Source organism: Podospora anserina, chromosome 5 (assembly GCF_000226545.1).
Source record: "Podospora anserina S mat+ genomic DNA chromosome 5, supercontig 7".
NCBI classification, from domain to species: domain Eukaryota; kingdom Fungi; phylum Ascomycota; class Sordariomycetes; order Sordariales; family Podosporaceae; genus Podospora; species Podospora anserina.
Genome location: NW_001914840.1, coordinates 309,249 through 324,025, shown reverse-complemented (window position 1 = coordinate 324,025; position 14,777 = coordinate 309,249). Strand labels below are relative to the sequence as shown.

The 14,777-nt window shown below is 53.8% G+C and overlaps 5 protein-coding genes and 1 pseudogene across 6 annotated transcripts; 5 read left to right on the top strand and 1 right to left on the bottom strand.

Moving 5' to 3' along the window:
- Positions 1 to 492: 492 nt before the first annotated feature.
- Positions 493 to 1,240, top strand: PODANS_5_12470 (annotated as a pseudogene; the record flags this gene model as incomplete). The annotated part of the gene is made up of 2 exons: positions 493 to 852; positions 908 to 1,240. Coding segments are annotated over 2 exons (693 nt in total).
- Positions 1,241 to 1,751: 511 nt separating this feature from the next.
- PODANS_5_12460 (uncharacterized protein) lies at positions 1,752 to 3,064 on the top strand (the record flags this gene model as incomplete). The annotated part of the gene is made up of 2 exons (XM_001904479.1): positions 1,752 to 2,504; positions 2,570 to 3,064. The coding sequence occupies 2 exons, from the start codon at positions 1,752 to 1,754 to the stop codon at positions 3,062 to 3,064; spliced, it is 1,248 nt and encodes a 415-aa protein (XP_001904514.1).
- Positions 3,065 to 3,808: 744 nt separating this feature from the next.
- Positions 3,809 to 7,107, top strand: PODANS_5_12450 (uncharacterized protein; the record flags this gene model as incomplete). The annotated part of the gene is made up of 4 exons (XM_001904478.1): positions 3,809 to 4,496; positions 4,528 to 4,785; positions 4,841 to 4,916; positions 4,965 to 7,107. The coding sequence occupies 4 exons, from the start codon at positions 3,809 to 3,811 to the stop codon at positions 7,105 to 7,107; spliced, it is 3,165 nt and encodes a 1,054-aa protein (XP_001904513.1).
- A 657-nt stretch (positions 7,108 to 7,764) lies between these two features.
- Positions 7,765 to 8,474, bottom strand: PODANS_5_12445 (uncharacterized protein; the record flags this gene model as incomplete). Its single annotated transcript, XM_001904477.1, has 3 exons — positions 7,765 to 8,013; positions 8,261 to 8,383; positions 8,439 to 8,474. 3 exons carry the CDS (start codon positions 8,472 to 8,474, stop codon positions 7,765 to 7,767), a joined length of 408 nt encoding a protein of 135 aa, XP_001904512.1.
- A 2,091-nt stretch (positions 8,475 to 10,565) lies between these two features.
- PODANS_5_12440 (uncharacterized protein) lies at positions 10,566 to 12,107 on the top strand (the record flags this gene model as incomplete). Its single annotated transcript, XM_001904476.1, has 2 exons — positions 10,566 to 10,672; positions 10,733 to 12,107. 2 exons carry the CDS (start codon positions 10,566 to 10,568, stop codon positions 12,105 to 12,107), a joined length of 1,482 nt encoding a protein of 493 aa, XP_001904511.1.
- Positions 12,108 to 12,974: 867 nt separating this feature from the next.
- PODANS_5_12430 (uncharacterized protein) lies at positions 12,975 to 14,361 on the top strand (the record flags this gene model as incomplete). The annotated part of the gene is made up of 3 exons (XM_001904475.1): positions 12,975 to 13,308; positions 13,367 to 13,592; positions 13,665 to 14,361. 3 exons carry the CDS (start codon positions 12,975 to 12,977, stop codon positions 14,359 to 14,361), a joined length of 1,257 nt encoding a protein of 418 aa, XP_001904510.1.
- Between the last annotated feature and the right edge of the window lie 416 nt (positions 14,362 to 14,777).

The window sequence follows — 14,777 nt, the reverse complement described above, 5'->3', positions numbered from 1 at the left end:
TGTATGGAAGTTTATGGTTCCATCTCAGTAGATACGTAGCTGTCGGTGATTGCGTATGCGAGGGCAACACAGCGTGATGAGGTCATTGACTAGGACGCCAAGGCATCAGCGATCAATGATTGACAGCTTCTAGATCCTCAACAATTGATTTACATCGCATACGATTTCCGAGCTCAGTTGACCACTCAAAGAGAGCTAATTTGCAATCTATGACGGTATTGCTATTCCTGTTTGATTGGTTCCCAGCAATTATGGGAATCAAGGCTCACCTAGACGTCGCTTCATGAAAGAAATGGCCGCCATCATTCATCATCAAGGCGTCATTGAATGATCCGCCGGGTAAGGTAGCACAGGCATAAGAAAGATAGCTTTTACCACAACGAAGCCAGTTAATAACTTACCATCGCATACCTACCTGTCTTACCTACTTGACTGTCTTCCCAACTCCGTCATTGCACAGCATCTCAACACAACGCTAATACTTTCTTCACCATGTTCAACCAGTGCATCAGACCACCGACCACTCTTCTATCTAAACAATCTACCAGGGCAGTGTTCTCGCTTCCATCTTCCAGCCAAAGACCATCCTTCATCTCCGTCGCCAGAATGGCCACCGTCGCAGGAAACAGAGTCTCTGACCGCATTAAGCACGACCACCGCGAGCTAGAGACCTACTACAACAAGATCAAGTCTGCCAAGTCGGACGATGAGAAGGTCCGTTGGCAAAATCAGTTCGTCTGGGAGTTGGCCCGACACTCGATCGCGGAAGAGCTCGTTGTCTACCCAGCCATGGAATAACATGTGCCTGACGGACTCAAGCTGGCAGAGAAGGATAGAAGCGAGCATCAGATAGTAAGCCGCCTATTCTCGCCTAGATACACGTTCATCTATGCTAAGAACTCCACAGGTAAAGGAGAAGCTCTATGAGTTTCAGCAAATGGAAGCCTCGGACCCCAGCTTTATTCCAGCTATTGACTCGCTCTGGGAAACCTTGGGACAGCACATCAAGGAAGAGGAACAGGATGACTTGCCACTGTTGGAGAAGCACATCGAGGAGGGCGACTCCCAAAAGATGGCGGCCAGTTTTGACAGGACAAAGCATTTTGTGCCGACACAATCGCACCCTGGAGCACCTGATAGGCCGCCATACGAGACAGTGGCAGGGTTGATGGCTGCGCCGATTGACAAGTTGATGGACATGTTCAAGAAGTTCCCCAGTGCAGAGGAGAGGAAGATATGAACGTGGGATGATTAGAAACTTTTGATAGGTACCTGGGTAATCAAGGGATGTCGTCCAAATAGACATCTTGAGGTTCCACTTGGTCGTTGTCGCTCTCAGCTTGGCGATTTGTCTGACCCCGGCATGCCGAACCAGCTCCGCACCACGGTGTTGTTCGCAGTCATGCTGAGTCCAGATCAAGGACTTCTTATTCAATATTTGCACAACAATGATAATGCGTGCCCCATCGATAATGATTGGTGATACCGGGCATTCCTATCGGCTGGGTGCTGAATGCACACTTTTACCCAATGGGGAGATAAAGTCCTGATAAGAGCTGCGTCACTGATAAGAGCTTGAGAGGGGTACGCCACCAACAGTTGCGCGCGCAGGTGTAAGTGATAAGGCAGCCAGCGAGGGATGTGATGGCAGATATATCTCCTGCTGCCTACCCAGCTCCCAGCAAGCCTGTTGAGGCGGGATTGTTCTGTGTCACCGTTGTGCTGCGCATTGTCGCAACCTCTTTGCCAACATGGGGTTTTACGATGCGCTCACATATCGCCTTTCCGAGGGCCCTTCTCTGATCCATTTTGTTCTCACTCTTGTAAGCTTTTTAATATGGACAAAGCTCTTCCAGCTCTGGCGCCTCCGCCGACGACAAGACGGCCTCCCTCCCCGAGCATCCACCCCCACCCTCGAAAAGTCACCCGAACGACAATGGGGCCACTGGGTCCCCTCCTCCTTTCGCTTTCCAACGCCCGAGCCATATCCCGACTGGTCCATCGAAACCACCAAGCCTCTCCCTTACCGACCCTTCCGTTACGGCCCGGTCTATCACGTTACCATGGGACTACGCAAAGCCCAATACGAGGACTGGATTGAGCTCGACAACCAGTTTCCCAAGTACCACGCCGAGAAGCAAAAGCGCATCGCCCTCAGGGGAGACAAGTCGTGCAAGACGCACCCCGAGGCCTACCCTGCCGCGATGGAGTTGCTGCAGGAGTTTCGGGAGTACCTGCCGGCTCGGTATCCATCCTTGTACCAAAAGACAGAAAAGGGGGTGAAAAATCGCTGGAGCGGGGAAGACTTTGACTTTCAGGGCGATGAGCAAGGTCTGCTGGTCGAGGACCCGATGCAGATGGCTGCCAGGCTTGTGCAGGATGATCTGGCCATCATGATTGAGAGGGAGGACGGGAATTACTATCTCCTAGCTGGAGCGACATTGCTGCCAGGCTTCTGGCGACTGGAGGACAAGTTCGGGATGGGGTTGAGCGAAATCCACACTGTATGTTCGAGCTGTCTTGTCGGGATGGGTGTTGAAGAAAGAGACACAACTAACAAAAGAGACAGTCGGGGGATGTTCCACAGTACAAGGAGAAGTTGGAAAAGGGCATGATGAACTTCTTCCGACGTGTCAAGCCACAAGAAATGGTGGCTCGCAACAATTACTTCTTTCAGGTGGACGACCAGCTGGGTTGGTCATGGTCGATTGGACTCGAGGACGCACCCAATGTGTCGTGGGCTACGGCCGAGAAGAATAGGGCGATCCAGCATCATTATTTCCGGTCCGAGAGACAAACCCTGAGGAGATTGCCCAACTCGGGAGGGGTAGTGTTTACCATCAGAACGTACTTTCACCCGGTCACCGAGATCGCAGAGGAAGATTATGTGCCAGGGCGACTTGCGAGCGCAGTACGATCTTGGGGTGATGATGTTAGCAGATACAAGGGTAAGGACAAGTATCAAGATGTGTTGCTGGAGTACCTGGATCAGAAGCACCAAGAACAGTTGGATAGGGGGCTCGACTTGAGCAGGGAAGACGAGGTTCGGGCTTATCCATATTGAATGATAGACCAAATGTGCCTTTTTCACTCCTCACCGACCTCGACCTTCGCGGTGGCGGCAGCTTCGGGGCCCACTCCAAAACCGAACAAGCGAGACAGCTGCATCCGCGCTTCCGAGTAAACAGCATCCGGAACGCTGCGGCTTCTCGAGAATGATATGAAACAATCGGTGCACCTGGGCCCCCAGGCGTACTCCCCTCAAAGCGGGTGGGCTAGCGGGCTGTTCCGCGTGTCGTCATCGCTTGATGCGCCGGCAGGACCCATATGCCAGCAGATGCTAGTTTCGACCTTGACCGCCTCCGAGACAGGAGGAGCAATTGTGACAGCTCCAAACTCATGACAATCTCGCCCGCCTCATCATTTCTTTCGAAGCCTACGGCAACTGTTATCGGCCCCTGAACAACACCCCAAAACCGATGATGCCTGAACAAGATCAGACGTTGTCGGAGCAGTGATATAATGATGATGCATCTGACTCCAGCAATACGAGCGGTCAGACATCGAGACCCAGATATGATGGCGGAATTCTCCATTGGGAATGACTGAGAACTGTCATCCGGTTCGCGCCGCGAGGGACTGAGTTCCGACGCAACCGGTTTGCTTGATGGGGATGATAGTGAGAGTGACATGGGCTCTTTAAAAGACAGAATCTCCTGCGGACAAAGCGCACCTGTTCCCGTATCACCTACAAGCAACACAACCCATCCCATCATTGGAAATAGCTGTCTTGTGTCAAGTCTGCACGATGTCTTCACCTCAGTTTGGCCGGCGCCTTATCCCCAACATCATCGACGAACGGGCGAGATTTGAACCAACAAGAGAATGGATTTCGGTCCCGCGGTCCATTCACCCAAAGGATGGATGGAAAAAGATCACATACAAAGATGCTGCTAACGCCATCAACCGCATAGCCCACAAGCTCGTCAGTACCACCGGAAAGCCAGAACCCGGTTCCTTTCCCACAGTGGCCTACATTGGTCCCAACGATGTTCGATACCCAATCTTCGCCATCGGCGCCGTCAAGGCAGGGTACCAGGCCCTGTTCATCTCTCCACGCAACTCCCAGGAAGGCCAGTTGAACCTCTTTGAGCAGTGCAACTGCAACATTATCTGGTTTGATCAGTCCTTCAAGAACATGGTCCAGCCGTGGCTGGAAGAGCGCGACATGGCCGCCATAATGACCTTTCCCGTCGACATGTGGTTCCCCCAAGAAACCATTGAGCACTACCCTTACAACAAGACGTTTGACGAAGCCGAATGGGATCCTTTGCTGGTTCTGCACACGAGTGGGAGTACGGGATTTCCCAAGCCGGTTGTTTGCAGACATGGAATGCTGGCGATAGGCGACAAAATCCACGAGCTGGGGGAGTGGGAGGGGAGACGACTGTGGATTGAAGAGATGGCACTGAGAGCCAACAGGATCCTTCATCCCAGTAAGCGGGGTCTGATCCGACATGTGGGAAGGACGCGCTAACACATTGGCAGTGCCTCTTTACCATGCTGCCGCCATGTATATCAGCATGATCATGATTCACTACTGGGATGTGCCCGCTGCGTTAGGGATTGGAAATGTTCCCCTGAGTTCTGTTTCAGTGATGGAGTATCTTCATCACGCCGAGGTGGATGCCGTCATTTTGCCGCCTGCTGTTCTGGAAGAGCTGAGCCACGACACAGAATCTGTCGAGGCTCTCGCCAAGCTGGAGTTTGTCGGCTTTGGTGGAGGTGAGTGCCTACCCTCCCAGCGTCTCTTGAGAGTCATGGTTGCTAACGATCCCAGGCAACCTTGCCAAAGACCCAGGGGACAGGCTTGTCAACAACGGCGTGACACTACTCAACGTCATCTCGGCTACAGAGTGAGTCTTGCCCTTCAGCAAAAGAGCATTTCGAAGTTAACCCGTCAGATTTACGCCCTTCTTGATCTACTGGCAGCCTGATCCCAAGCTTTGGCAGTATTTCATCATCAACTCGGACCTCTTCAGCTGCGAGTGGCGCAAGACAGCCGACGATGATGCATACGAGCAGATCATTGTCCGCAGAACAAAAGAGCCTGGCTTCTTGGGCTTCTTTTACACCTTTCCCGATCTCAAAGAGTACAGCACCAAGGACCTGTACAAGCCTCATCCCACCCTCAAAGATCACTGGATCTATCAAGGCCGTTGCGACAATATCATTGTGTTTTCCAACGGCGAGAAGTTGAATCCCATCGACATCGAGACCACCATGATGAATCATCCCAAGATCAAGGGCGCACTCGTTGTAGGCAGCGGGCGGTTCCAGCCAGCACTGATCCTCGAGCCTGCAGAGCATCCCGCCGACGAGCAAAAGTTCCTTGACAGTGTCTGGCCCCTGGTTGTGAAGGCCAACAAGCAGACGGTGGCACATGGCCAGATTGGGCGGCAGTTTTTGGCTCTGTCAAACCCCAAAAAGCCCTTTCTCCGAGCGGGCAAGGGAACAATCCAGCGAGTTGGCACAATGAAGATGTACAACGACGAAATTGACCAAATCTACAAACATGTCACCGAGGTCCGCTCAGGGGAAGCGCCGGTGTTGGACCTGTCATCCAAGGACGCCCTCAACGAGTGCATCTTGAAGATCTTTACCGACCAACTCGGTGCACCCAGGCTCGAACCCGGCACTGACTTTTTCTCTGTGGGGGTGGACTCAATGCAAGTCATTAATTTGTCCCGTCTCTTGCGTGCAGGCCTCAGCGCAGCAGGCGTCACAGTGGACTCCTCCGCCTTGGCCACTCGTGTCATCTATGGCAACCCAACAGCCAAAAGGCTCTCCGACTATGTCTGGTCAGTCGTCAACAAGGAGGGCAAGGACGCCACCGTCGGAGAGCCTGATCATGAGGAACACGCCATGGAGGCCCTGCTAGAAAAGTACACCCGCGATATGCCCTCGGGACAATCCGAAAAGCCACCTCCCGCCGACCAAGACCAAGTCATCGTCATCACCGGCACAACAGGCGCTCTCGGGTCCTACATGCTAGGCATTTGTGCCTCGTGCCCCCGCGTCAAAAAGGTCATTTGCCTCAACCGCGCCGTCAACGGCAAAGAACGCCAGCTCAAGAGCATGCGTGAGCGTGGGCTCACAACCGACCTCTCCAAAGCCGAGTTCCTCCACGCCGACATGTCCCTCTTCGATTTGGGCTTGGGAATGGAAACCTACAACCGGCTCCTGGGCGAGGTCGACCGCGTGATCCACAACCAGTGGCCCGTCAACTTCAACATGCCAACCGAGTCTTTCGAGCCGCACATCCGGGGCGTGCGCAACCTGGCCGACTTTAGCAGAAAGGCGTACAAGCGGGTGCCGGTGGTGTTTATCTCCTCCATCGCCACGACGGATGCCTGGAGGAAGAAGGAACCGGTGCCGGAGAAGTCGCTGCGGGATTTTGACATTTCCACTGGCGGGTATGGACGGTCGAAGCTGATCAGTTCGTTGATTTTGGAAAAGGCTTCGGAGGTGTCGGGGGTGCCGAGTGAGATCATCCGGGTGGGTCAGATTGGGGGGCCGTCATCGGAAAAGGGGTACTGGAACAGGCAGGAGTGGCTGCCATCTGTGGTGGCCAGTTCGGTGTATATGGGTCTGTTGCCCAACAGCTTGGGCCAGATGACGACGGTGGACTGGGTGCCGATTGAGGGGATTGCCCACATGGTGCTGGAGGTGTCGGGTGTGACGGAGGATGTGCCGGTCGACCTGATCAGGGGCTATTTCCATGGCATCAATCCTAGGAAGGTGCAGTGGGGTGAGCTGGCCAAGGCAGTCAAGGACTTCTACGGCGACAGGATCAAGCAGATTGTGTCGTTTGAGGAGTGGGTGAAACAACTGGAGAAGAGCGCGGCGACGACGGAGGATGTCAGCCGGAATCCGGGTGTCAAGCTGTTGGACACGTACAAGACTTGGAACGAGAAGGTCAAGGAGGGACAGGGATATGTCGATATGGAGATGGAGAGGACAATGAGGAGGAGCAAGACTATGAAGAACATGAAGGCCGTGACGGGAGACCTGATGAGAAATTGGTGCAAGCAATGGGGCTATTGATCCATGTAGTATTTGTCTTGGTAGGTAGAAATGGATGCCGTATGGGCTGTGATCACCCAACACACACTCTACCCAAGCGAAACTAAACAAACTCCCCGTTCTCCGTCCAGTCAAACCATCGTCTGTCCGCGTCGTAGTTAAGGGTGTGATTCTTCTCGGTTTATGCAATCCTGGAACGTTTCGCATCTACCAAATCAAGGTCGGGGTGCAGATCTGAAACCTGTTGGGGCAGAGCCTCGAGATCTTTGCGCAGTTTTCGATTCTTAACCAAACACTGTGTGACATCAGTCTCACGCCCACTCTACCGGCTGTCGCCATTCCCCCGATTCTCGACATCGGTGACCTCTCCCTTGGCCCAGAGCTTGAACCCATTATATTTATCCTTGACTCCTTCCAGCTACATCTTCAACCTTTTCTGTTCGCGCTGATTATTCGCAAGTTGACCTTCCAAATTGTTTTGACGGATCTTAATATCCCCCAGCTTCCAAGAGACCTTGCCGTCCAGACTGGAAATGGAATTAAAATTCTTAGCTGAGGCTTTTTTATGTCGCCCAGGATCTTGGTCAGATCTTTGACATCGCTTAAGTTCTTGAGGGCTGCTGTTGAAGCTGTCGACTGCGCCTTTTCAACAGCTTCGGTCTCTTTTTGCACTCGACATTAGGTATTGGTAACATCCAAGCAAACTTTGGCAAGCCGCTCTGATATGCCCTTCAATTCGTCATCGGCTCGTTGGAATTTGCCTTCGATCGTACGTTGAGCCGTAGCCATGGTGCCAACCTGCTGGACCAGGGTCGTCATTGATGACAGCGTCTCGTCGGTGCCTTGCTTCTGGGTGGTATGATTCGCGAGTTTGTCGAAAGCCTTGATCACGGTGGTGGCAGATGTCGCAAACTCGGACCTCAATTCCTCAGTATCGCGGTCGATGTGATCACCACGGGGGTTTCACAACTTGGCAAGAGCTTCCTATATGATTGTCCATCCGTCAGCACGAAAGCGAACTGGTATGCCCAAGTGGAACAGACGACACGCCAATCAGTGCCCCACTCCGCCTGCTTCATCCTCGATAAACAAGTCAGCTGACCATGTGGGAGCATCCCTCGGCCAGCCCCTCCGAGCTTGCTGCCATCATAATTCCATTAATAAATCAACATACTCCGGCGAGGACGATTTGGAATGGAGGTACTGCGCTGAATGCATCGACTCCGGATGACGGACATATCTCTGGCATGGTTGAGCCTTGGCTCTTCTCGGTGCTAGCAGCACGGTGCTGGTCGACCTGTCGAAATGGTGTCAGTGAGTCGAACAACTCGCCAACCTGGGCTGTGACTTACAATGGCACCATTGTGATCACAATCCTCTTCGGCCATAACTGTTCGCCTTTTGCAACTCGGCCTTGTTGAGGTTGAAGTGTGGTGGTCGTGTGAAGGGTGTGGCTGAATTATTGGATGGGGTGGAAAAGTCGAGATTGGGATCGAGGACCGTCAACTGGAAAAGATTTGTAACAAATGCGGAAGAGGAAATTTGTCGCAGGCACGCAGGTGAAAAAAGCTGCGGGGCTGGGCCATCTGATTGGTTGCCGGGCGCAAAGAGCAGCGCTGACGGGCCCTCCGACTGGCTGCCAGGCGCAACGAGGAGGGCTCGTGGCCAAAAGACCTGCAAACGGCTGACAGCCAAGTGAATAGAGGTCAGGTTGGGACCTGATGCGGAAGGAGCAACTGAGGTGTGTGGTGGGACACATGGACAAGAGACGATAGGAGTTGCCCAGTCAGAAGGCCACCTCTTGTATCTTGACTCATGGTCTGACAGATACCTGATAGGCATTGAGGTGATTTTTGTCATGACTTGAAAGAACTGGAACGGCTGTCAAAAGATAATAAGTATGCGTCAAGATACAATGAAAGAGCCTTTAAATATATATAATACGTGTTCAAGATAGCAAGACGCATTAGCAGATAATGGGAAAGTATTCAAAGACAATGAAAAGCGTTCAGGTGAAAGCCACCAAGACATCCACTTCTCATTAACAACCAACTCAGGCACAATCTTACCAGCAATTATTGCTTATTCTCCAAAGTAACACGACAATAGCGACTAAAGTGTGATGCCAAACATTTGGACACTTGTCCAGCCACACCCCTCTATCGACCCCGCCATACAGGCCCCGCCGGAGAGCAGTCAGCTTCTGTTAGGCCAGAGTAGATGCCTGTCTGAGTTTCTTTTGGCAGCCTCGTCGTCGCGAGGAGGTTGACATGCCTTGGCGGTGCATGGTTGGTCAGGCATGGGCTCTTGGCACGTTGCCCACCACAGCCTAGCTCACCATAACTTCAGTCAGTCACATGCAAGTTCTATCAACCACCCTTTGCCGTTCTTTAGCCTTTATGTTCTCTAAAAAGTCAATGATAATCCCTCCCGACAGCATAAAAAATGACGACAGTCCTGGTTTGTCTACACCCAAATAATACCATTGACCAGATCGATTGCCCTTGTGGTGGGAGGTTGGCAGCAGGCATATGGGAGTCATGAGATGTGGACAGCTCTGGAAAATGGCATTCAACATGCATCATCTAATTTTTACTCTCGCCTCTGTTCATCTGGGCATACTTTTTATCTGGGCAGCCTTAATGGGTATGGCCACTGGAAATGAAAGCAGGCATCAAGGTTTGAGCTAGACTAATCTTGTGGTGGCTTGGACCTTGGAACTACGGAGTTTGATGGCGTCTCAGACACAAAACAGTCGATCGAGGTATGTGATTTTACAAGCTGACATCCCTGAGCACCCAAATCAAACTTTCCAGGGTCTATCACGATAATTTCCATGTTGCTGTGACAAAGACGAGACAGGATTGCAAATGCTAAGGGCCATCTAATATTTCCGTGTTTGTCATTTGTGCGACTATGGATACAGAAATGCGCAAATAATGACCGTCCGTGCAAGCAATCAGAAGTCGCACCGAGGAAATGGAAAGTGGTTTAATTCATCTCAATGCATCGAGTAGATTGCCTAATACAGGCAGAATGCCGTCATCACCAATATTACGACACAGCTACCCCAATCTTGGCAGGTGAGTAGATTGTCGCCCATCACCTTGACCGCCTCACCTGACTTGCCAGGCGTCCCTCCAGCACTGCGAACTGGCGGGTGGCTGCTAATGTAACCATCACGACCCAGAGAGGCAGGTGCCGAACCGTCGTGACACTGCGTCTTGGCAGCGTCACCACCCGAGCTTCCACTCTCATCACCATACCTTGATGTCTCGTTCTGCTGCGACATCTGTTCGTATATGCTATCCCCCAATACGGCAGGTCAATTTTGCGGCAATAGCAGGGATACATATAGGCCATTCTCAGTAGCAATGGGACGACGCGTATGAAAACCACGATATAACCCATGATCTGCACAATGTTCCCATCACCTCGAATGTCACATCTTTCATCAGAAGGGCCCGTTCTCTGCCATCATGAAGCTTTCTAGACAGGCCGGGTCGGCCCTGCTTCTCGCGTCGACGGCCATCGCGACCGATCCCTTGACTGCTGACAGACTTGAGGCCGATATCAAGACCGATGAGTATGGCCCCGTGCCGCCTGTTACCAACTGAATCTCGGGCAGCTTGCTAACATCGCACAGATTGCAGCGCGTCTTATGGAACCTCAACCACATTGCCGACCGCAATGGCGGCAACCGTGCCTTTGGCGAGCCCGGCTACAAGGCCTCTGTAGACTTTGTTGTTGAACGGGCCCAGGGCCGGTTCCACCCCGAGATGAACACCTTTATTCAACCTTTCAACCACACGTACGACAAGACGCTCGAGATCAAGGTCACTGGCCCCGACGGGGAAGACGTGTTTGTGATATCCCCCCAGTACAACCCCGCCACACCCCTTCCTGGCGGCATCACGGCCAGTTTGATCAACACGCCCGTCAACGATGAGGCCGGAAGCATGTGTGCTGAGAGCGATTGGGATGGCATTGATGCCACTGGAAAGCTGGCGCTGGTTAAGAGAGGTGTGTGTGCTGTGTCGGACAAGTTGAAGTTTGCCAGAGCCAAGGGAGCGTTGGGGGTTATTCTCTACAACCAAGCCCCAGGTATCAACTATGCCACCCCTACCCTGGGTGCTGAGAACATTGGACAGCTCGTCCCCGTCGGCATTGTGCCCCTCGAGGCGGCAGAGGCCTGGATTGCCCGCCTCGGTGCTGGTGAGGATGTGGTGGTGAGCTTGTTGGTCGATGCCATTGCCGACACCCGCGAGACGTGGAATGTCATCTCTGAGACCAAGGAGGGCGACCCCAACAGCGTCATCATGCTCGGTGCGCATCTCGACAGCGTACAGCAGGGGCCTGGTGTGAATGACGATGGCAGTGGCACAGCCGCCCTCCTCGAGCTCATGGGCGCAGTCAAGAACTACAAGGGCTTCAAGAACAAGATCAGGTTTGCCTGGTGGGGTGCTGAAGAGAGCGGTCTTGTCGGCTCGCTGTACTACACATCCCAGCTCTCGCCTGCCGAGGCCGACAAGATCAAGTACTATTTCAACTACGACATGATTGGATCCATCGAGCCCATCTATGCTGTTGGCTCCGACGAGAACAGCGGCGTTGGTCCTCAGTTGCTGGAAGAATATCTTGTCGCCCAGGGCAAGACGGTCGAGCGGGGTGGTTTTGAGGACGGCAACTCGGACTACGTCGGCTTCGTCGAGTTGGGTATTCCCACGGCCATGCTGTTCACGGGCGCCGGTGAGCCCTGGGATCCGTGCTATCACCAGGCCTGCGACACGCTCGACAACATCAACTGGGATGCGTTGACAGTCAACACCAAAGCTGCCGCCCGCGCCCTCGCCCGCTTCGCCAACGACCTCTCGGGAGTTCCGGCCCGCGCAACGACGTCACCGAACTTGAGGGGTCGCGCAAAGATCACGCAGGAGTTCAGGAGGTGGAAGCGGGTGGCGGAGGAAGGTGCCAGCCACGGGAAGATGTGCTCGCACAAGGAGAAGAAGGTGGTTGTTTGATAAGTCTTGTTAGCAAATGGTGCAATAATAGTGTGTGTACAATAGAAAATTTCAATTGATCAATGTCTGATGATGGCGGGGTAGCTACCTTATTTTTGACGATCTGGGTAAGGGTTTCCGGGCCGAGAGCAAACAGACCGACTGCGCTGAAGGAAGCGCGTTTCATGATGGCACCCTCGAGTCGCGCCAGTCCAGAACGTTCTCGCACGACGACGCGTCACTCTCCGAAGTGCTCGCTCTCGGGGGTGGTGCTGTTTTTGTCTTCGGGACCCGGTACTGGACTCCGACCAAGACCGGGGCAACGTCGCAGCGAAATTCTTCCAGCATGATTCAGGCTAATTAGCACGTGGAGAGAGAGAGAGGCAACACACCAAGGCATTCACTGCATTCCGGGATTTAAGGGCTTCGCTAACGCTGCGGGGAGCGTTAAGAATAGCCCCTGTCGCCAGCCCAAGCAACATCGCTCGACGTCTTGGCTTCCCGATTCGCACTTACACGGAGCCTCTTCCGAAGAAAACCGGGTCTGGCCACCGTTGAGAGGAGCCTCGTCCCGATGTCAACGTCCCTGCCACATCGCCATCGGCCAACGCACATGACAGTCGTCCCCATGTCTCCGTGATGGCCCAGACGGGTTCCAACTCGAATCGACCGGGTAAAATGCCCTCAATGCTTCCCCAAGCGCTAGGCACCGTGGCCCGCGAGCCTCATATCCCAAAGCCGATATTGCGTGCAGCACTGGCCTGGCCAAGCAATCTAAAGATATAAAGCGGCTCAACCCGCCTGCAGCGAATATCACAGTTTCTGGAGCTCCTCAGGCCAGTCTCTTGCTGTCAACCTCCACATACTCGCCCTCTCCTCGTCTCCACCATGCACACCAAGGCTCTCCTTGCCGCGCTTCTTGCGCCCGCCGCCGTCTCGGCCCAGCTTCACGAGCTCGCCGTCCGTGCCGGTCTTCAGTACTTCGGCACTGCCCTTCGTGAGGGTGCTCTCAACAGCGATGCCCAGTTCGCTGCCATCCTCAGAGACACCAGAGAGTTTGGCCAGATTGTGCCTGAGAACGGCCAGAAGTGGGAGTCCACTCAGCCCAGCCGTGGCCAGTTCACCTATTCCCAGGGTGACATCACTGCCAACGAGGCCAAGAGAAACTCCCAGTTCCTCCGCTGCCACACTCTTGTCTGGCACAGCCAGCTTCCCTCATGGGGTAGGTCAAGTGTTGCAAACCAATTTGTGTTTTGGACGAAGCTAACAGCCACAACCAGTCGCTTCCGGGTCTTGGACTCGTGCCACTTTGACCTCGGTCATTGACACCCACATGGCCAACGTCATGGGCCACTACAAGGGCGTCTGCGGTCACTGGGACGTTGTCAACGAGGCCATCAACGACGACGGCACATGGCGTGACAGTGTCTTCTACCGGGTATTCGGTACCGACTACCTGCCCCTCTCTTTCGAGCTGGCCAAGAAGCACGATCCCGAGACCAAGTTGTGAGTGGAGCATCCCCTATTCTGCCTGAATACGGTACCTAGAAATTATGTTTCTAACTTGGGAATCTTTAGGTACTATAACGACTACAACCTCGAGTACAATCAGGCCAAGACTGACCGGGCCGTCGAGATTGTCCGCATCATCCAGGCTGCCGGTGCCCCCATTGACGGTGTTGGCTTCCAGGGCCACTTGATCGTCGGCAGCACGCCCAGCCGCGCCAACCTGGCCACCACCCTCCGCCGCTTCACCGCCCTCGGTGTCGATGTCGCCTACACTGAGCTCGACATCCGCCACTCCTCCCTCCCCGCCAGCTCCCAGGCCCAGGTCACCCAGGGTAACGACTTTGCCAACGTCGTCGGGTCCTGCCTCGACGTGCCCCGCTGCGTCGGTGTCACCGTCTGGTCTTTCACCGACAAGTACTCTTGGGTTCCCTCCACGTTCAACGGCGCCGGCGATGCCCTCATCTACGATTCCCAGTTCCGCAAGAAGGCCGCCTGGACCTCCATCTCCAGCGTCCTCGCCGCCAAGGCCACCGGTGCTCCCCCCGTCTCCAGCAGCACCAGCACCCCCGCCCAGCCCACCACCACTCTTGTCACCCGCACCACCTCTGCCTCGAGCACTACTCAGCCCACCCCCACCTCCGCTCCCACCCAGCCCGAGCAGGTTCGCTGGGGACAGTGCGGAGGCAACGGGTGGACCGGCCCCACCACGTGCCAGAGCCCATACACCTGCCAGGTTCTTAACCCCTGGTACTCCCAGTGCTTGTAAGGTTGTCAAGAGGCTGAGTGATGGGTTTTTGAGGAGACAGAGAAGGAAGTTGTAGTGATGGCGTTGAAATATTCTATTGTATGTAATTTACAGCTGGTAGATAAAAATAGCCAGAGTGCACATATCTCACATGTCTTGTCTTGGTGCCTTGGTGATGCTATAGAGATATAAACCACCCGGTCTACCTACACTGTGAGTAAGATTCCTTATGGTTCCACATCATATGGCGCTCATAGCAGGCATCAAATGAGGCTTTTTAGTTGATGCATGTCCTCCCTGCGGATACGAGATGGAAAATAACTTTGGAAGTGGCGAATGGGATGTGTGGGTAGGCAGTCTGGTTGCTGTAATCAGCAATCTACGCCCTCCTTCTGCATCGGGTAAAAGAAGACAATGCTTTCCACTTGAAGAATTTT